At 43.5% G+C, this 22,070-nt stretch overlaps 2 protein-coding genes across 3 annotated transcripts in view; both read left to right on the top strand.

Annotated features, from left to right (window-relative positions):
- The first annotated feature begins 10,904 nt into the window (after window positions 1-10,904).
- GJC3 (gap junction protein gamma 3) lies at window positions 10,905-17,073 on the top strand. Its single transcript, XM_001143440.7, has 2 exons — window positions 10,905-11,744; window positions 16,986-17,073. Exons 1-2 carry the CDS (start codon window positions 10,964-10,966, stop codon window positions 17,042-17,044), a joined length of 840 nt encoding a protein of 279 aa, XP_001143440.3. The 5' UTR covers window positions 10,905-10,963; the 3' UTR covers window positions 17,045-17,073.
- A 3,939-nt stretch (window positions 17,074-21,012) lies between these two features.
- Window positions 21,013-22,070, top strand: part of TRIM4 (tripartite motif containing 4) — a 28,704-nt gene continuing 27,646 nt past the window's right edge. The window contains exon 1 of one of the 2 annotated variants that reach the window (XM_003318628.5): window positions 21,013-21,593. In XM_003318628.5, the coding sequence (XP_003318676.1) occupies window positions 21,201-21,593 (393 nt within the window). In that variant the 5' untranslated portion in view covers window positions 21,013-21,200. The remainder of the gene's footprint in view (window positions 21,594-22,070) is intronic. The other variant, XM_009453742.5, reaches the window with a different exon arrangement.

Below are 22,070 nucleotides of genomic sequence, written 5' to 3'. Positions count from 1 at the left end.
ATTTCTTCCTCTCCCCGATGGCATCCCAATGCCAATGACTGAATGTTATTGGAGTACAAAAGAACAGCCCTTTTACCTTAAGTGGATAAAATCTGTGGTATGATTTATGCTTCAGGGTCCCCTGTGGACAAGATCAAGTTCAAACCTTACCTGAGATCACATTTTGCACAGTTTTTTTTTTTTTACATTACCTTTTCTGCTTCCTCTATTTCCTTAGAGATTTTTACTGGTGAGTCCAACCTAAAAAATCACATGTATTCAAGTCTCTTTTAAGTTCTGCTTCTAAGGAATCAAACCTAAGACAGTGGGTACCAGGAGCGGTCCTAGGAAGCACAACATAAGAATGGGATTCTAGGGCTGGGTTACTTGTCAGCCCTCTGGCAAGGGGGACAGCCATGTTGATGGCAGGCATAGTTTCTGACTTGCTTTAGCAGTGCAAGTGTTAAGACTTTTACTCGGAATAACTAGGCTAGGACACAGGTGGAATTAGATTCACTGGCTGATGCAATGTGTCTGGCATTTAAGAGATATAAGACAAATTGCAAGTATAAGGGCTATGGAGCCAGGTGTGGTGGCTCACGCCTGTAATCTTAGCACTTTGGGAGGCTGAGGCAGGTGGATCATCTGAGGTCAGGAGTTCAAGACCAGCCTGGCCAACATGGTGAAACCCCGTCTCTACTAAAAAGTCAAAAATTAGCCAGGCATGGTGGCAGGCACCTGGAATCCCAGCTACTTGGGAGGCTGGGGCAGGAGAATCACTTAGCGGAGGTTGCAGTGAACTGAGATCGCGCCATTGCACTCCAGCCTGGGTGACAAGAGTGAGACTCTGTCTCAAAAATAAAATAAAACAAAATAAAATAAAATAAAATAAAATAAAGGACTATGGAATTAGGTGGCTATTACTGAGCTTCAGTGATGCCTTAAAGAGAAAAAAATGAAAGGCTCAGGACAATAAGTAATCAATTTAAAGCAAAATATAAGAGTTACAATGCCTTCTTGGCAACATTTAAAGAGACCCTTATCTCTCGTTGCCTGAAGGCAGAGAGACCAGGCTGAATATTTAACTTTAAGAGTGGCACAACTACAGAGAAGTTCAAATTTTTCAGCCTAGGGAAGTTTCTAGTACCAAAACCAGGACCTCAATAGGAAAGAATAAGACCCTGAGATGTGGGATGGTGATATTAGGTAGATGCCCTTTGAGGTCCTTGGATCATCAGATTATTCTGGACCATTTGGACCTGCAGAAGTGGCTCACACTTTTTATTGGAAGATAGAGGCCCACTCTTGCTTGAAAACCTTGCAAAAGTCTTACACTAGACAAATTCATTGTAAGGAAATGCTGGCTCCCCTCAGGATGTGTTGCACCTCCCCCTTTGGCCACTAGACCCATAACAAAAATCAAATCTTAGCATGGCCCAACTGGGGAAGTACTTGACTTACTAAGGAGAGGGATGGATTAGATACTAAAGGAGCTTCAAGGCTTGGACAACATGTGTCATCAGGAGCAAGCAAAATAAATCAGAGAGAAGATTCTGAAGATCCTGGATCAAAGGGAGGGGACTAAAAATAGAAAGCTGGATGTAGGAGTTTGTCAATATAGGGCATTCTTATGGGACACAGGATTTAACACCCTAGCAAGTTTATTCTTAGGAGGTTGATATGAAATGATACTGGGGTGGCTTTTGGAAAGCTGGAAAACAACAAGAGCTTCTATTAATAAAGTTGAGATGTCAGAACTCATATGGAAAATTGTGAGTAAAGGGTTCACAGTTCTCAGAGAAATGGATGTGGGAGAATAGATCTATAACAAAAGATTGGAAAATCCACCACCAGACTCTATTCCTTGGGAAGTCCTGGATAATACTCATTTTCACCAAAGAAATAATGAATGTGCTGGTGATGAGGAGTTTAGAAGCTGTAAGAATCTCAGTAGTGTTCATCCTCTGTAGACAGAGGCTGACAGCAGATGCCCTTACATACTGGATATACTGGTTCCCTAATAGCAATAGGAATGATAGGATTCTGAATCAGCAGAAGCTATTTGGCAGCATTTAATAATCAGAAGCAAAGTAGTTATTATTATTATAATAATCAGGAAGGTTGAAATTATGGCCAAAGGGCCTTGACCTTCAGGGATCTGTGGAGATGGCTAATAGAAAACAGTGTTTCCATGGAGAAAATATACGGTTGCAAATGCATCACATTTGCTATCAACAAACTCCAAGTAGGATAAACTCAAAGACATCCATACTTAGGTACATGATGATCAAACTGTCAAAAGCCAAAGACCAGATAAAACAACAACAACTTAAGAGAGAATCTTGAAAGTAGCAAGAGAAAAGCAACTCATTAAGGACAAAGGATCCTCAATAAGTTTAACAGCTGATATCTCCTCAAAACCATGGAGGCCAGAAGACAGTGGAATGATATACTCAAAATGCAGAAAGAAAAGGGCTGTCAGTCAAGGATTCTACAACCAGCAAAAGTATCCTTCAAAAATGAAGGAGGAATTGAGACAATTCTAGATAATAAAAACTGAGAGAATTTATTGTTAGCATAACTGCCCTACAGAAAATACTAAGAGAAGTCCTACAGACTGAAATGAAAGAATGCTAGTAAGAGTCCATATGAAGAAATAAAGAACAGTTGCAAAGGTAATGACATAGGTAAACATAAAAGACATATACAAAACTGAAAGCTTTCCTCCTAGAAGAAGGAACAAGAGAAGGATGTGTGATCTTATCACACCTATTCAACAACACCTCTAGCTAGTACTGGCGGTTCTATTTAGGGCAATTAGGCAAGAAAAAAAGACATCTAGATTAGAAAGGAAGAAATAAAACTTTGTTTGAAAATGACATAATCTTGTGTAGAGAAAATCCTAAGGAACCCACAACAGCTTACTATAATTAGTAAATTAGTTCAGCCACATCACAGTATACAAGATGAGTATATTAAAATCAATTCTATTTCTATACACTAGCAATAAACAATACAAAAAGGAGAATGAGAAAACAATTCAATTTACAATAGCATAAAGAAGAACAAAATACTTAGAAATAAATGTAATCAAGGAAGTGCCAGGCTTCTACACAGAAAACTTCAAGACATTGTTGAAAGAAATTAAAGAAAACATAAATAATAGATATTCCATGCTTATGGATTAGAAGATTTAATGTTGTTAACATGGTGGTGCTCTCAAATTGATAAAAAAATTCATTGCAATCCTTATAAAAATTCCAGTTTCCTTTTTTGAAGAAATAGACAAACAGATCCTAAAATTCAAACAGAATTACAAAAGACCCAAAGTAGATAAAAAATATTGAAAAAGAAGAACAATATACATAAACATAAATTCAATCAGTGGAATAGAATTGAAAGCTGGGAAGCAAATTCTTAAATTTATGGCCAATTTGTTTTTGATAAGAGTGTCAAGACAATTCAGTCAGGAAAGAACAGTCATTTCAACAAATTGTGCTGGGACAACTGGATATGCACATGCAAAAGAATGAGATTACCTCACAACATACACAGAAATTAACTCAAGGCTGGGCATGGTGGCTCACACTTGTAATCCCAGCACTTTTGGAGGTCAAGGTGGGCAGATCGCTTGAGGCCAGGAGTTCTAGACAAGCCTGGGCAATGTGGAGAAACCCTGTCTCTACAAAAACTACAAAACTTAGCTGGGCATGATGGTGCACACCTGTAGTCTCAGCTGTTTGGGGGGCTGAGGTGGGAGGATCACTTGAGCCTGGGAAATTGAAGCTGCAGTGAGCCGTGTTCATACCACTGCTCTACAGCTGGGTGACAAAGTGAGACCCTGTCTCAAAAAAAAAAAAAAAATCCATCATTTATTAAGCACTGAATAATGTTAGTCAAACAGGATGTTAAACTGGAAATTTTGATTGGGATTTCGAGATGCAATGTTTAGGAAATACAACACATATCATATTCCAAAGTGATTTGCTGGTCTGAGATGCAGCAATTCAAAGGAAAAGCAAATAAATAAATAAATAAATAAAGGTTAAGCTACTCTTAAAATCTACACCCACATCAAAGTTTGTATAAAATGGCAGAGTTGTTGGAAATCACAGGGAGAGAGAATTAACTTTGGAGAGAAGATATCTTTGTTTTTTTTTTTTTAAATTTATTTTCTTTTTTTAGGCTAGTTGAGTGAAGCAGTGGGAGTAGAGAAGGAACAAAGACATTTGTAACTGGTTGTGATAAATTGGTTGAAAACAGCACTGCACTTTGACCAGCCAAGAGAGAAGATCTTTTTGGAGAGAGGTGTGCTGTGAGTTCTTCTCCCCAAGAGCAAGGGCTAAGGGTGCTGCCCTTGGAATCTTAAGACCATCAGCAGATGAATGGAAGACGTTGGAATTGGCCTGCATGCCCAGGTTATAAAGTGTGATACGGCCGGGTGCAGTGGCTCAGCCTGTAATCCCAGCACTTTGGGACGCTGAGGTGGGTAGGTCACTTGAGGCCAAGAGTTTGAGACCAGCCTGGCCTACATGGTGAAACCCCATCTCTACTAAAAATATAAGAATTAGCCGGGCATGGTGGCATGTGCCTATAGTCCCAGCTACTCGGGAGGCTGAGGCAGGAGAATCACTTGAACCTGGGAGGTGGAGGTTGCAGTGAGCTGAGATTGCGCCACTGCACTCCAGCTTGGGTGACACAGCGAGATTCCATCTCAAAAAAAAAAAAAATAGTGTGATATGATCACTTTACACAAAACTAGTCTGTGACAAGTGGATAAAAATAGTATTTCATCACTATTTTACTATTTCTTTGATTCCTACCTGGACTAAACATTTACAGGCTTTGAATAACCTTTTCTATGAATGGTCTTTTCATGTCTTTGCTAAGTTTATGTACCGGTGCACTTAGAATTATCTTATAATTTGTATAAGCTCTCAATATAATTTTAGTAAGATGCTTTTTTGATATGCTATTTTGTGCTATTTTTTTCCTTTGCTTTAGAGAGAGGTGCGAAGAAAATTTCTCTTTGGACCTTAGTTTCTCTTAGGATGCTCTGCAGGCTGCTCCATTCTGGGAATCATAGGAAGGTTGCAAGGTTTCCCAGAGGCACTTAGGATAGTCCCCTTTCAGTCAAGAAGCTTCACTGGCTGGAGAATGTTCTCAAGACCCCCTCCTTGAATCCATGGAGAGCACCAGAGAATTAGGACATCTTAGCTGCTGCAGGGACCACAGTCCTGCAGAGCCAATTGCTGGCAGCAGATATTTTGGACAAGAAGGTACTAGAGTCCTGGAGAGGGTCTGAGGAAAGGAAGGCCATCTGGGAATAGGATTTTGGGTGGCGGACGTCTGTTTCAGTCCTGGGTTATGAGGATGTTTTGCACCCAGGAAGTGGTTGTTCTCGTGAATAGAAAGGACTACTGTGACTGAGCCTCATGCCTTAGTGAGGGGCAGTATCTGGAACCGAGGTGACATGGTTTGGCTGTGTCCCCACCCGAATCTCATCATGAATTTCCACATGTTGTGGGAGGGACCTGGTAGGAAGTAATTGAATCATGGGGGCAGGTCTTTCCTGTGCTGTTCTCGTGATAGTGAATAAGTCTCAGGAGATCTGATGTTTTCATAGGTTTTTTTTTCTGCACAAGCTCTCTCTTGGCCTGCTGCCATCCATGTGAGATATGACTTGCTCCTCCTTGCCTTCACCATGATTGTGAGGCTTCCTCAGCCACGTGGAACTGTAAGTCCACTGAACATCTTTCTTTTGTAAATTGCCCAGTTTCAGGTATGTCTTCATTAGCAGCGTGAAAATGGACTAATACATGAGGTTGCCTCTGGCATCTCCTCTGTGAAGAGTCCAGCATTGACCCTGAGCACTGTCACTTCGAACACAGGAGACCAGTCCCTCTCTGCACACTCCCTCAGCCCTGTGAGTTACTCTCCTCACTTTGCTGCTTCCCATTCTTGGCGGTATCTCTGGAGAGATTCCTGGCTCTAGCAGTGGGGCTAGGAATGGCCATGGGGACAGGCGTCACAGTTCTCCCTGGGCCTGATGGAGAGGGGTCTGGGTTCTCTGGATTCCTGAAGGGACGTGGAGCAGATTCCCATCATGCTGTCGCGGGGAGTCTGTGCTATTCTCCCATCCAAGAGGAGAGGACATCCCGAAATCACCACAAATTCTGGGATGAAGGCTGCCTGAGGAAATGAAGCAAACACACACAAACACACAAAGACATACAAATACACACTCACACTTATACATACGTGCACACACACATTCTTCTGTGGGTAAGCTTGTGCTTCAGCTACTTTGGGCAGGAGAGCAGGGGGGTTTTATTCTACCTGTCATTGCCTTCATGCCCCAGTGCTGGAAACACAATGAAGCCATTGCTCCCCCTTCAGATGATCTGAAAATCCCTGTTTCGGTTCACTTTGAAAACACCCCTTACTCTCAACAACAGAGGGTTGGTTATTCTGCAGAACTCATTCTTTAACAGCAGGCCTGCTGCTGCTCCAGCTGCAATTCTTTTCCCCTTCATGAAGGCTGCCAGGAATGAAAAGGGGAGGGAAAAGAAGTGGGTGGTGGCAGGAGGCTGGGCCAGGGAAGAGTGGGACCCCACAGGCTCCAGCCTGAGGACTCCTCTCCCCTGTTGTGAATGCTTCTGCTGAAAGCCACTGGGTGAGTGCAGGGACAGAGAGCCACTGAGCTGGCTCAGGGCCTCGTGGTGGTGGTGGTGGTAGGGGGGCTGCTCTGGGTTCTCGAGAGGCTTCTCCAACTCTGACATGATCATACCTGAGGATATTATCAAAATTCAGATATGACTTAGGAGGCCTAGGATACGGCCCGAGATTCTGCATGCCTGGTGATGCCAGTGTTGCTGCTGTTGCCACACTGGATAAAAGCATCTAGAAGGTATTCCAGGCCAGATGGGGTGGGCATTCCCTCCCTCATACCTTAAATCTTTGACATGGATTCTGCCACCAACAGAATCCTGGACATTTTCTCCCAAGAGATGATAAGAAAAATTCACACCAAAATCATGATGGAATTTCAAAATCTCTTTGGATATTAGAAAATTTCTCCAAACCCTGGCCTTTCCTTCCTCTCCCAACTCTTGAGCTCACAGGTGTTGCTTCACTGACTAAAATCCTGACAGAGCTCCAATTCTACTACCTCCCAGACAACTTTATTTGCAAGCTGTTTCTCTACTCAGAAACAGGGGTGTCCCTTCAGCCGAGCTTTTCCAACAATGCTGAGCTGGGGGCTTTGGTACATCTCCCCCTCCTTCTCAGCCTCAGCTCTCTAGGTCCTGAAGTTTGACCTGGGGGCCCTGTCCACCGTGGGGCAAAGCTGCAGACTTGTTGATGAGAGGAGGATGTGGGTCTTAGGGAAAGAGAAAGGTGAGCTGGGGACAGCTGGACCAGATCGGAGAGACCACAGGGTCCCTGAAAAGCAGGGGGTAAGGGGGTAGGAAGCTATCATATAGGGAGGTCCCTTTGGTATGCAGACTTTGGGACAGAAAGCACAGTTTTGTCTGAACCCTCCAGAAGGCCCTGAAAGCATGGGACATAAGCATTGTGTTGGCGATAACAGCTGCAGGTGAAGGCAGGTGAATGACAAGGAAGGGTGCTTAGGGTTAGATATGAGAGCTCCAAATCAAGGGGCCCTGGGCAGGTCCTTTTGTTCTACTGTTGCCCCTCTCTCCTTTCCAAAACCCCAAAGCTCTGTGGTGAGCTCTGGAGACCTCAGCTTTGTTCTGAGAGCCTCTGAGAGGATTTAGGTGTCTCTTCATGGGCCTGGGGTGGGAATGGGAGAGACAGAAAGAAAGGGGACACTAGATACGGCCTGTGGAAATGATTTGAATCCCTGACCCTTGAAATATGTCAGACCCACCCTGTGTGAAATTCCACGTCTGCTGGAAATGTGACGGAAATGTGTTTAGAGGGTGCTGGACCTGCACTTCGAAATAAAACAAGGCTGACAGCAAGACTTGAGAATTTACCTAATGATCATCTAGTCTGATAACTCTCAAGACAGGAAGGACAGAAACCCTCAGAGCCCTGGGGATGCTTCCCATAAATCCAGGGACACCCCCCCTAGACTTACAAGATGGGGCAGGGCTGCAGGTATCCTCACAGATGGGGCTGGTTGAGGGAGGATGCGTGACCAACCTAGATGAACTCAAACTCTGACTCTTAATGGCTCAAAATATAGTGTCTTGCAGTTGGTGAATGATGACATATTTCTCTGGTCAATTGAGACCCTTAGAATTGTCCCTGGGACTCATCTCAACCCATCCTTCTGACTGAGACCACAGGGGAAGTCCAAATTACAGGGAAGATAATTTGGGGAACAAATCCTTGAAGAAGCAGGAAAGATGAGACCCAAGGACACAGATTTGGAAGGCAGAGTAAACTTGGATAACTGTAGGTCCACTTCTTTCTCTACAATGTTAGAAAAGGAAGTAAATATTAAGATAAGAGAAAGTAGTATCTGTGGGGTTTCACATCAGTGTCTCTATTTTCTCTTTGGAGTAAGAGGTTTTCGTGGTGTCTTCGTCTGTTTGGGCTGCTATAACAAAATACCTTAGAGAGGGTAATTCATAAATAAGAGATATTTATTTCTCAAAGTTCTGGAGGCTGAGAAGTCCACGATCCAGGCACCAGCAGATTCAGTGTCTGGCAAGGGCTTGTTCCTCTTAGATGGCACCTCTTGTGTATCCTCACACAGTGGGAAGGGATGGAGGGGCTCCCTGGAGCATCTTTTATAAGAGCACTAATCTCATTCATGAAGGTTCTTTCCTCAAGGCTTAATCACCTCTGGTTTGATACGGTTTGTTTGTTCCCACCAAATCTCATGTTGAAATTTAATCCCTATAGTTTGATGGTGTTGGGAGGTGGGGTCTAGGGGGAGGTGTTTGGGTCCTGGGGGCAGATTCCTCATGAATAACTTGGTGCCATTCTTGTGGCAGTGAGTGGGTTATTGCTTCTGTGAAACTGGATTCATTCTCGAGGGAATGGATTAGTTCCCTCAAGAGTGGGTTGTTGTAAAGCCAGGATGCCCCTTGGGTTTGGTCCCTCTTCCCCTTTGACCTTCCCTGCCATGTTTTGACACAGTATGGAAACCCTCAACAGAAGCTAAGCAGATGTGCAGGCTGCAGAGCTGTAAGTCAAATAAACCTCTTTATAAATCACCCAGCCTCAGGTTCTCCTTTGTGGCAACACAAAATGGACTAAGACACTTGGTAAGGGCTCCACCTCTTAATACTATCACACTGAGTACAGCACTTCCACCTTTCCACCTCTTAATACTATCACACTGAGTACAGCACTTCCACCTTATCTGTGGGAGATATGTTCCAAGACCTCCAGTGGATGCCTGAAATTGTGGATAGTACCAAACTCCATATATACTATGTTTTTTTTCCCATATGTACATCCCTATGATAAAGTTTAATTACAAATTAGCACAGTAAGAGATTAACAACAATAACTACTAAGAAAATAGAACAATTGTGGCTGGGCATGGTGGCTCATGCCTGTAATCCCAGCACTTTGGGAGGCCGAGGCAGGTGGATCACAAGGTCAGGAGATTGAGACCATCCTGGCCAACATAGTGACCCTGTTTCTACTAAAATACAAAAATACTGATAGTTGATCTGATAACCAAAATGGCGATTAAGTCACAAACCAGCAAGGAGCGTCTACAGCGTGGATACCCTGGACAAAGGGATGATTCACATCCTGGGTGGGATGGTGTGAGATTTCATAGTGCTACTCAGAACAGCACACAATTTAAAACATTAATTTTGTATTTCTGGAATTTTCCATTTAATATTTTTGGACCTCTGTTGACTGTGGGTAACTGAAACTGTAGAAAGTGAAATCGCAGATAAGAGGGGGGACTACTGTATTAGGTTCTAGCATATGCATCTTGATCATCATTCAGACCATACCACATGGTCTTCTGAGTGTGAGGGTAACCAGATGAGTGAGAATTTAGGCTAAATGGGGACGGTTTGAAACAGCTGCTGGGCATTGGGGAAGGCAGCTGATTAGGACAAATATAGAGATGGTGAACTTGGGCTTGTAGCATTGTGGTATTTTGGCTGGGGAACAGAGGGATTTCTGAAACTTATCCTTGATCATGGTCGCCTGTCACCATGAGGGAGATAATATGCCCAAGGAACAACGGCAAGTGGGGGTCGAAATCTGAATTTCTATCTAGTCAGTTCTGGCTCTGGCCCCAAATCCTATAGTACGTAATTCTGGTAAATTCTGCTGGGTTACCTTCCAAATGTTCTCTTCTTCCTCAGCTTGTAAGGCCTAAGAGCATCAGACTAAAGCAAGCCTCGATGCTTGCTCTGTTCATTTCATCCATCACATCTAGCCCCATAACCTAACTACCTCTCAACTTTACCACTGTGATGGGAGAAGAGGACATCCAGACACACCTGTGATCATCCAAGGGCATCGAGGCAGAGAAAAGAAGACAGCAAGAGAATGCACATTCCCTCTCAGCATCAGCACTAATTTGCTTAAGATGATGCTGTAGGAGCACCAGGCCTGGCAGCCATCAGCTGGGGAAGCAATACCTCTCAAAGGAAAATTAACGAAACATCCCAGTCTACTCTCTTACGTTCAGCCTTTGGGAAAGAGAGACGGAGGGAAGGAGGGAAAGAGAGAGATGAAGATGTACCCTGGTCTCTCCAACCTGAGAGTTCCTCTCCACTCCAGCAGTACAGAAGGGGAGGGCAGAAGAGAGAGCCACACCACACACACTCACTGTTATTATTTTACATAGATGATTTCATTAAGTAGTAAAGAGGTGCAATCAGAGTCTTGGTATTTAATCAGTCAGATACTTGGAGAGGAATAAAAAAGCTTGCCTTCAGTGATCCTTGGATTAGGAGTGACAAGGTGGACTGGAGCTCCCTCTGAAGGACAGTGAACAACACTGATCTCTTGTCCTCTGCTCCAAAACAGGATGTGTGGCAGGTTCCTGCGGCGGCTGCTGGCGGAGGAGAGCCGGCGCTCCACCCCCGTGGGGCGCCTCTTGCTTCCCGTGCTCCTGGGATTCCGTCTTGTGCTGCTGGCTGCCAGTGGGCCTGGAGTCTATGGTGATGAGCAGAGTGAATTCGTGTGTCACACCCAGCAGCCGGGCTGCAAGGCTGCCTGCTTCGATGCCTTCCACCCCCTCTCCCCGCTGCGTTTCTGGGTCTTCCAGGTCATCTTGGTGGCTGTACCCAGCGCCCTCTATATGGGTTTCACTCTGTATCACGTGATCTGGCACTGGGAATTATCAGGAAAGGGGAAGGAGGAGGAGACCCTGATCCAGGGACGGGAGGGCAACACAGATGTCCCAGGGGCTGGAAGCCTCAGGCTGCTCTGGGCTTATGTGGCTCAGCTGGGGGCTCGGCTTGTCCTGGAGGGGGCAGCCCTGGGGTTGCAGTACCACCTGTATGGGTTCCAGATGCCCAGCTCCTTTGCATGTCGCCGAGAACCTTGCCTTGGTAGTATAACCTGCAATCTGTCCCGCCCCTCTGAGAAGACCATTTTCCTAAAGACCATGTTTGGAGTCAGCGGTTTCTGTCTCTTGTTTACCTTTTTGGAGCTTGTGCTTCTGGGTTTGGGGAGATGGTGGAGGACCTGGAAGCACAAATCTTCCTCTTCTAAATACTTCCCAACTTCAGAGAGCACCAGAAGACACAAGAAAGCAACCGATAGCCTCCCAGTGGTGGAAACCAAAGAGCAATTTCAAGAAGCAGGTGAGAAGGACACGCTCTCTTCCTGTCACTGATGTCTGTGTCCTGATGATCTCCTCCCGGGGCAGGTCCCTCACCTTTCTGGGAAGTACAACTTCTGCATGTTACAAAGTAGGTAACCGGGTTCTAGGCAGATGTGTTCTGACCGCCACTCCCAACCCTTTTCTTTGTTCTCTCTTGCTCTCAAAATCTATCCCAATGTCCATCCCCATCAACTTGGTGGTTCCTTCCAGCGAACAAGGACAAGAGTGCTAGTCCGTTGTCCCTCCTGAACTTCCATTTAGGTCTCTCTCCACTTAGGAAAAATCTCAGCTTCTTCTTGATTCTCTACTTTGCAGAGTTATAAAGACACCTGACTTGCCTGAAGGAAACCCTGTGATTGAATCTTCTTTCCCACATCCAGTGAGTGGGGATTCATGTCTGTGACAAATTAGAGGCTGTTGAAGGATCTCTAAGGGCCCCTTGGGCCATGTAGTCTAAAGCATTTCCTGACTGTGCCTTTTCACTGGAATTTTCTGGTGTCAGCATCACAATTTTTATGGGCTTGGTTCAAGAGTCAGCCGGGAGAAGCCTCCCTAAACTGTGTCTCTCCCCTGTCCTGCTCAATAAATATTGATGACTGCTGTTGGCATTCCTGTTGCTGAAGATAATGCCCCTTCCTGTCTCAGTGGCTTCATTTACCTCTTTTCTGTTTTTCCACATTCTCTGCTCCCCTTATCATCAAAGTTTTGTAAACGAATGCCCCTCAGACCTGCAGCACATGTCATAAGCCAGAAACTCTGGGCTTCAAGCATATATAAGTCAGTGTCCTCTAATATCTATAGATTTATTCAAATACCCGGCCATATCCTTAAGGAAAATTACTGTGAATTCAGGGGCTTAGGCCCCCTTGATCACTGATAGCTCTGATTTCTGCTCAATTCTCATTCTTCATTTCTGCAGTTCTCGTTGCAGCTTGTTACAATTGTCTCCAGAACTGCAGCAACTCATGCTGGACCAAGTTCCTACTCTTTAAGTTCATAACCCTCAATACCACACAGAAAAGGCAGTAGAGTTCTACTGCTGATTTGCTGATTTGGGAGTCACAGCAAGGGAGGCTGACATCACAGTGTGATTCGGCGGATAACTGCAATCTGAATATCAGTCTTCTCGAGTCTCTTAGTCATTTCTGTTGGACAGTGTTGTTCTATCCCTTTTTTTTTTTTTAACAGAACGCTGCCCCCTTTTCTTAGTTTTCTCTTGCCCTGAAATTCTCAACAAAGGCAGTTATCTATTTTTTTTTCTCTTTCTGAATCCCAAATTATCCCCAAGTAAGTTAGGGGATCCCAAGGGATGCTTTGGCAATAGCTAGGAAAAATTTTTTTTCTTCCTGCTACACAAGTGCTTCATAAGAATCCCTCATCCACTGTAGCCAGAGCCCAGCCAAAGTGACCAAGGAAAAACGCAAATAGCATCATTTGGAATTCTTCCTTATACCACCCCCTTTTAAAACAGCTTTATTGAGATATAATTCATACACCATATAATTTATCCACTTAAAGTGAGGCAGGAGAATAGGTTCTGGAGGAAGGGAACCTAAGGCTGTTTCACGCCAACTTCCTAGGACTAAATTGAAAGGAAAACTCTAACTTTCCTTGCCTAAGTAACACAAGGACCAGAGGCTACTCCCTTTGCAACACCCCCACCTTTTCTGTGCAGCAGATGGGAAATTGCCTGTCCCCAACAAATCAGGCTGTTTGCAGATGAGTTTTCCTTTGCAACTTCGTAACTTCTCCCTAGCCTCTGATTGGTTGCTTTCTGCAAAGCATGAACTGGCCAAAGGGAAACTTCTAGTGGGTATTGGGACCCAAGAAGATTGTGTATCCGGGCCCTTGAACCACTGCTCGGATTGCTTCCACACTGTGGCGTGTACTTTGGTTTTCAATAAATCCCTGCTTTCGTTCTTTTGTTGCTTCATCCTTTCTTTGCTTTGCTAGGAATTTTGTCCAATTCCTTGTTCAAAACGCCAAGAACCTGGACAACTTGCAGTCATTATCCTCTACCAGTGACAAAAGTATACAATTAAATAGCCTTTAGTATATTCAGAGTTGTATATCCATCAACACTACCAATTTAATAACATTTTCATCAACTTAAAAAAACCCTACCCCCTCATGTTACTCTCAAACTCTTATTAGCACCCAAAACATGCAACCATCATATGGTTTTGTCTCTATTGGTTTTCCTACTCTTTCATACAAATGGAATCATGCAATATGTGGTCTTTCATGTCTGGCTTCTTTCACTGAGCATAACTTGAGGTTCATTCATGTTGTGGCATGTTTCAGTATTACATTCCTTTATATGGTTGAGTGTTATTCCACTGTTGGGATATACCACATTTTGTTTAAGGAGATACCACATTTTGTTTATACATTCTTCAGTTTCAGGACATTTGGGTTGTTTCCATTTTTTGGCTCTTATGACCACTGTTGCTATGAACATATGTGTACCACTTTTTTTTTTTTTTTGGGATGGAGTCTCACTCTGTCACCCAGACTGGAGTGCAGTGGTGTGATCTTGGCTTATTGCAACCTCCACTTCCTGGGTTCAAGTGATTCTCCTGCTTCAGCGTCCTGAGTACCTGGGACTACAGGTGCGCACCACCACACCCAGCTAATTTTTGTATTTTTTGTAGAGACAGGGTTTTGCCATGTTGGCCAGGCTGGTCTCAAACTCCTGACCTCAGGTTATCTGCCTGCCTCAGCTTCCCAAAGTGCTGGAACAACAGTCCTGAGCCACCACACCTGGCCCCAGTTTTAGTGTTGTGTAAACACATGTTGTCAGTTCTCTTGCGTAAATAACCAGGAATAGAATGTCTGGGTCATAAGGAAACTCCACATTTCAACTTTTGAGGAACTGCCAAACTCTTTTCCACAGCAGCTGCACTATTTTTACATTCCTACCAGCAATGTGGGAATACTTTTTATTTATCTATTAAATTCTAGCCATCCTAGTGGGTGTGAAGTGGTATCTCATTGTAGTTTTGATTTGCACTTGCCTAATGGCTAATTACATTGAACATTTTCCATGTGCTTAGTGGTTATTTGTATATCTTCTTTGGAGAAATGTCTATTCAAATCCTTTTCCCATTTATAAATAGAGTTTTTTGTATTTTTGTTGTTGCATTGTAAGAGCTCTTTATATATTGTGGGTATTAGATACTTATTGTATGTATGATTTCCAAATATCTTCTCCCATTCTATGATTGTCTTTCACTTTCTTGATAGTGATGCACAAAAGTTTTAAATTTTAATGAAGTCTAACATCCAATTTTTTCTTTTGTTGCTTATGATTTTTGTGTATTACCTAAGAAACTATTGCCTAATTCACAGCCATAAAGATTAATGCCTATGTTTCCATAAGAGTTTTATAGTTTCAGCTCTTACATTTAGGTCTCTGGTTGGTTTTGAGTTAATTTTTGTGTATGGTGTAAGATAAATGTCAAACTTTATCTTTTGCATGTGGATATTCAATTGTCTCAGCACTATTTCTTTTTTAAAAACTTTTTTATTTAAATGGGTACATAGTAGGTTATATATTTATGGGGTATACAAGGTATTTTGATACAGGTATGCAATGTGTAATAGTCACATCAGGGTAAATGGGGTATTTATCACCTCAAGCCTTCAGCCTTTGTTATAAAAAATCCAATTATACTAGTTATTTTATAATGTACAATTATTTTTGACTGTAATCACCCTGTTGTGCTATCAACTACTAATTCTTATTCATTCTATTTTTTGTACCCATTAACCATCTCCACTTTCCCCCTACTACCCTTCCCATCCTTGGTAATCATCAGAGAAGATATACAGATAATAAGAAAGCATATGAAAAGATGTTTAACATCATTTATCATTAGAGAAATGAGAATGATTGACTTTAGGGTTAGGGAAGAGAAATACAAGATAAGACTGGGGGATTTTGTAGCGGTAGAAAGTAAGAAAGTGCTACTCCCTCTTCCCCACAAAATGACAGGAGTTTGTCAAAGGGACACAGATGTCAACTGAAAAAGTTCCCAATGGCCAACACAGGAATAATCTGAGCAGTAAAATAAACAACATAGTATTGGATTATACCCAAAGTATAAAATAGGAATCCATGAGTTCATAATATAAATAATTGAATAAATAGGAGATAACTGACAAATTTCTCATGCAGAAGAATGTAGATACTCCACCGCAAGGAGGGGAAATATAACTACTCACTTTTTTTTTCTTTTGAGATGGAATTTTGCTCTTGTCGCCCAGGCTGGAGTGCAATGGCAGGATCACTGCAATCTCTGCCTCCCAGGTTCAAGCAGTTCTCCTGCCTCAGCCTCCTGAATAGCTGGGATTACAGGCGTGCACCACCATGCCTGGCTAATTTTTGTATTTTTAGCAGAGACGGGGTTTCACCATGTCGGCCAAGCTGGTCTCGAACTCCTGACCTCAGGTGATCCACCCACTCAGCCTCCCAAAGTGCTGGGATTACAGGCGTGAGCCACCGTGCCCACCAACTACTCCCTTTTTAGGCATGGGCTGCACATAGTGACTTCCCACTAAACAGTAAAATAGGGGGAGGGGAAAGAATAACTTTACAGGGGAGAAACCCGTCAAATACTACCTCAGCCGGGTGATCAAGGTTAACATCAACAGTGATAAGCAATGTTGACAGCATGTGCCCCGGATATGATGTGATGACGGTTTTTGTATTTTCCCGTTCTAAAATTTCCATGGGGCTATTCTTTATATTTTCTATTACTTCTCTGAGACTTTTAAACTTTCCATTTGAATAGCAGCTTTATAGTCTTGATAATTCCAACATGTGTGGCAACTTACATTCTGCATCTGTTACATTTTTTCCCAACGTGAGTTGAGATTTTCCTGGTTCTTCACCTGCCAATTAATATCGATTGTATCCTGGACATTTTGAATGTCATTAGGATGCTCTGGGTCTTGGTTAAATTTGGTGGAGGATGTTGATATTTATGTTTTAAAAGGTAATTAACCCACTTGGGTTCAAGTCATAAGTTTTGACCAGCCTTCTGAGGGTTGTGGTTCCAATGTCAGTTCAGTTTTCAAAGCCTTTGTAGTACTCTTCTGATAGGTCCCACATGGGTGGCACCTAAAGTGTAACCCAGGGTCCTTGGGTTTTTGGGTACGCACTGTGAAAAAGTTACACACTTGTAACTGTTACATCTTGAATTTTTGTTTTAAAAAGTTCCAGGAAGAAGCTTAGCCCAGGAAAAACAAAGACCAGTTGGACCCAGAGATGCCTGAGTTGGAGATGAACTTTGGCCAACTTTCCTCATCACCATACTTAAAATCCTGTCCAAGGAGGAGCTTATTCACCATTTTCTATACATGTGACATATGTAGCAGCATGACCGACAACTGGGACTGCGCTGCCTTGACTCCACCTCTACATACAATGACTCAGCTAACCAGACTAATAAAAGCCATGTTTGCACCATTGCTCAGGGAGGCATTGCTTTGGGGAATTATTCCCCAGTGTCCTCCTTACTTATCGCAAGTAATAAAATCCCCCTGGGAAATCCTCCTTGGTTGTGGTCATTGGACTGTCCCCTGCCAAGCAATTTAACCCATTCATTGTGTGGGTAACAAAAGGCCAGTCTGGGACATGAGATCTGGGTCTACAGTTTAGTTCTCAAAGTCTTTGGCATGCAATTTAGGACCAGATTCATCATACCAAAAAAGGGAGATAGTCTCAACAGAATTCTCAAATTACTTAAATATCAGAGGCAGTGTAGAGAAGGAGTACTTGGTGGTATGGTAGGTTTTCTGACAGGAAACAAAAGATGGAGGTAAAATGGAACCAGTACTTTCTTTCTGAGAATACTGACTGCACCACTGACCATAACATGAAGCGAAGGCTATATCTCCCTGAAGTAAGAAATGTAATAAAGGAAACTTTCAGAAATAATAGATCATCTGGAGATGTTGGGCAGTGTATTTGGTAAGTTATAACTACCAGGTATCAATACAATAAGCTTAGTTTGAATACAATAAGCTTAGTTTCTTTTTAAAGAATTTATCCTGCTCTGTGTTCTCTGAGCTCCTTGGATTGGTTTGGTGTCTTACAAATTTTGGAAATTCTCAGCCATTATTTCTTGATTTTTTTTTTTTTTTTTGAGATAGAGTCTTGCTCTGTTGCCCAGGCTGGAGTGCAGTGGTGTGATCTCAGCTCACTGCAAGCTCCGCCTCCCGGGTTCACGCAATTCTCTTACCTCAGCCTCCCAAGTAGCTGGGACGACAGGTGCCTGCTACCATGCCTGGGAATTTTTTTGAATTTTTACTAGAGACGGGGTTTCACTGCGTTAGCTAGGATGGTCTCGATCTCCTGACCTCGTGATCTGCCTGCCTCGGCCTCCCCAAGTGCTGGGATTACAGGCGTGAGCCACTGCGCCTATTTCTTGATTTGATGTTGATATTTTCCCACCAGTCTTGGATGCTGTGTTCTGTTTCTGTCACTCTTTTTGTGTGTGTGTGTGTGTGTGTGTGTGTGTTTCAGCAATTTCTATTTACCTACCTTCAAGTCTGATTTTTTCCTCAACTGTGTTGAGTCTCCTAATGGGCCCATGGAGGGCATTCTTCATCTCTATTATTATATTTTTTTATTTTTATAGTTTCCATTTTATTTTTCCTGATAGTTTCCATCTATTTGCTAAAATCACCCATCTGAGCTTGCATTTTGTTCACCTTTCCCCTTAGGGCCTTCATCACATTAATCACAGTTATTTAAAATTCTCTGATATTTCTAATGTCTATGTCTTATGAATCTGGTTCTAATGATTGTTTTATCTCTTTGGACTGTGTTTTTTCTTGCCTTTCTGTATGCGTCTTTTTTTCTTTCTGTTAGAAGTTGGTCATGTTGTATTTTTTTTGCTTAAATTATTTTTTCAATTCTCTCTTCACAGTATGAAGTAAAGATTGTTTTTATGCTTGGAGATGAGTGTGTCTTTCCTTCTGCTAGGCCTTTAGTGCTCTTGAGTGCATAGCGGTGGTTCGGTGGTATCAGTCTAGTCAGAAATTGGGCTAGGTTTACAGTTTGTTGTTGTGGTTATCCTCAGTGCACAACAGACTTCAAATTTCTCTAGAGATAGCTTATGTGTAGGGTGTGGGCTTTATTTTGAAAGTGTGTTTTAAAGAGGTCTGTATGGATGTCAACTCGATGCAGAGTGGACAGTGGTAATTTTGTAATGTATCAACTTTGCTAAGCTAAACTATGTTTCCCAGAATTTCCTTTCCTTTTGTTTCTGGTTAGAATAGCCCAACAGAGACATGGTTGTGTAAGTCTTGAAGGGGAGAACTGAAGCATCCCTCCAGTTTTATACTTGAAACGGTGGTGCAGGGACACTAGGTGCTACTGCGGCTCATCTACTTTGTCACCAATCAGCTGGTTCACCTTGTTGGGATGGGGCAGAAGCTTTTCCCTGAGTCTTCCTTCACCTTTTTTGATTCCTGAGCCGTGTGTGTGTCTAGTCCTGTGGCAAAGAGTGTCAGCTCCTCTAGCAAGGATACTCATATCTTTAAAGTTGGAGACAGTGAAAGAATGACCAGCTCGTGTCTTAGGTTCCAATTCATTCTTGCTCTTCCCTACTTTATGTTCATCTTCCCTTCTTAACTGCTTGCCCTGCGAACATAAAGAAACATAGTGATTCCACTTCTCTGAATGAACCTTGGCTAGTATACAGACTTATAGACATTTTGTGATGGAGAAAAATTGTTAATTAGGGAGCCTCACTTAGTAAAGAAGGAAGGTCATCTCTGGTATGGCAGGAATAAAGACATAAGGATTTTAAGGGATTTACCTGAAAAGATTTAAATGACTACTGTAAGGGGAATAAATACTTTGCAGGAATGCTGAAACTTCTCATTCAATACTTAGGTAAACATATAGACACACAGATGCCATAAACACTCATGGTAAACATCAGTAACTGTTAAGAGTATTCCTTCCTCCTTGGTCCCTATTAAAGAACCAGATCCCTTCTCCATAGAGTATTCCAATTTGCAAAGAAAATCCATTCATTAGTTGTCCAATTTAAATGTTTTAGAAATATTCAGTGGAACTTTCATCAATAACCCCCAAACAGATACCTCAAGAACCCCTTTTTCTAATCATTTAATCATACTACTTACTGAGAAAAATTATTATAGGAAAGGCAGTATTTGATATTGGGACATAAAAAGAATGAAAAATCTGTTAAATAAGCAAAAGCCCATTAGCCTGAGGCTGTCTTGGTACTTGAGTTCCCATATAACAAAATACAACCTGACTTAGTATGTAAACGAACTGAAGCCTAACTTACTTTATTTTTTATAACAGCTGGGTTTCAGCCAATCACGGCCGAGCTTCAGCAAATAACAGACAGCCAACTGATCAGACCATGCCCCAATAAGGCAAATGCCTCATCATATCATTGTCAAATAAGGCAGACAGCTAGATGTTAGCTAATCAGGTGATTTCTCTACTTTGCTTCCTATAAAAGCTAGCAGGTCACACTGCTGGACAGAGCTCTCTGAACCTCTTTTGGTTCTGAGTGCTGCCCAATTCATGAACTGTTCTTTGTGCAAATAGCTTCTATTAAATTTGTCAGTCCAGAGTTTTTTTTGTTTTAAACAAATATTCACAAGAAAAGGAAGAAAGTGGGAAGAATAAAAAGCAAAGCACCTCAGAAACACAAGATCGAAAATCCACTTAAGGGATATAGATAATTCCCTGAAACAGGTGAGCATATTATTTGTTGAAAGCCTCCATGGATGTTCTTTGGGATAGCAAAATGGTTGCTACTTTTCAAATTGGATACCAAAAAGGCAATGTATCTGCATCTCAGAATCCAAATCATCCCCACGTTAGCCAAACTCCAGGCCTACCAACACAGATCCTTCAAGTCTTCCTGGCCTTCCAGGCCCCTAGGCTGCAGCTCGCCCAGAACTCCTGGGACTCTAAAACTTAAATCGGTCTAACCAGCAGGCGAACACAGACCTGAACCCTCAAATTTGGAAAGAAAGATCATAGGCACCTCCCCGGTTGGCTCCCCCAGGGACCACAACGTCCGGCTCTAACGCCTTGCCCAAGTCCTCTGTAGCTTTCCACAGGCATTTCTGGGTCTCTATAGCTGTTTGGAGGAGCTGCTCACCGGTCCCGTCCTGCCCCGCGCCTAGGCCTGGACCAACCCCCTCGCGGTTCCGGCGCGGATACCCAGCAGCTTCCGGTCTTGCGCGCTCAGGCCGGGCAACGTCCGCGCGTTCTTTTTGGGTCCTGAACCCCGGAAGAGAACCTGCGTTGTACCCTTTTACGTGAGGCGGTGGCGGCGGTTCGGAAGTCGTCTGGCCTCCCCGCGGCCGCTCGCAGCTTGCTGGCCTCTCCCGCGCCTCACGTCGGACTCCGTCTCCGCGGCAGGGAAGCAGCATGGAAGCTGAGGACATCCAGGAGGAGTTGACCTGCCCCATCTGCCTGGACTATTTCCAGGACCCGGTGTCCATCGAGTGCGGCCACAACTTCTGCCGCGGCTGCCTGCACCGCAGCTGGGCGCCGGGCGGCGGCCCGTTCCCCTGCCCCGAATGTCGGCACCCATCGGCGCCCGCCGCGCTGCGACCCAACTGGGCCCTGGCCAGGCTGACTGAGAAGACGCAGCGCCGGCGCCTGGGCCCCGTGCCCCCGGGCCTGTGCGGCCGCCACTGGGAGCCGCTGCGGCTCTTCTGCGAGGACGACCAGCGGCCAGTGTGCCTGGTGTGCAGGGAGTCCCAGGAGCACCAGACTCACGCCATGGCACCCATCGACGAGGCCTTCGAGAGCTACCGGGTGAGCTGGCCGTCGCGGTGACTATGACGGGGCTGTCAGTGTTGCCCGATAAAGTTTACTTAATGCTCCTAAAAGAACCACGAAGTGGCTGTCATTCCTACTGGAAGCATGAAAAGCCCCTGAAACTCAGAGAAGTTAAGCAAAACACGAATTTCAGAGCTAGGGTTAAAACTGGAATGAGAGGAGGGGAGGTGCAAACCTCAGCAATCATTGTGCAGAATTTTCAATAAACTGGCCCTTGGGGAGCTCATAATAAAGAAAAACATACTGAGAGGGTGTGTGCTGCTGCTGTCCGATAGAAACCACATATGTAATTTAAAATCTTTCTGGTAAGATAAGGAAACGAGGTGACGTTAATTGTAATAATATATTTTATTTAATCTGATTACCCCAAATATTCAAAGCTGAGATGAAAATTATCAATGAGATTTTTTTTTTTTTTTTTTTTTTTCTGAGATGGAGTCTCACTTTATTGCC

Source organism: Pan troglodytes, chromosome 6, assembly GCF_028858775.2.
Source record: "Pan troglodytes isolate AG18354 chromosome 6, NHGRI_mPanTro3-v2.0_pri, whole genome shotgun sequence".
NCBI classification, from domain to species: domain Eukaryota; kingdom Metazoa; phylum Chordata; class Mammalia; order Primates; family Hominidae; genus Pan; species Pan troglodytes.
The sequence above is the reverse complement of the archived record's forward strand: the minus strand, read 5'-3'. Positions and strand labels throughout refer to the sequence as shown.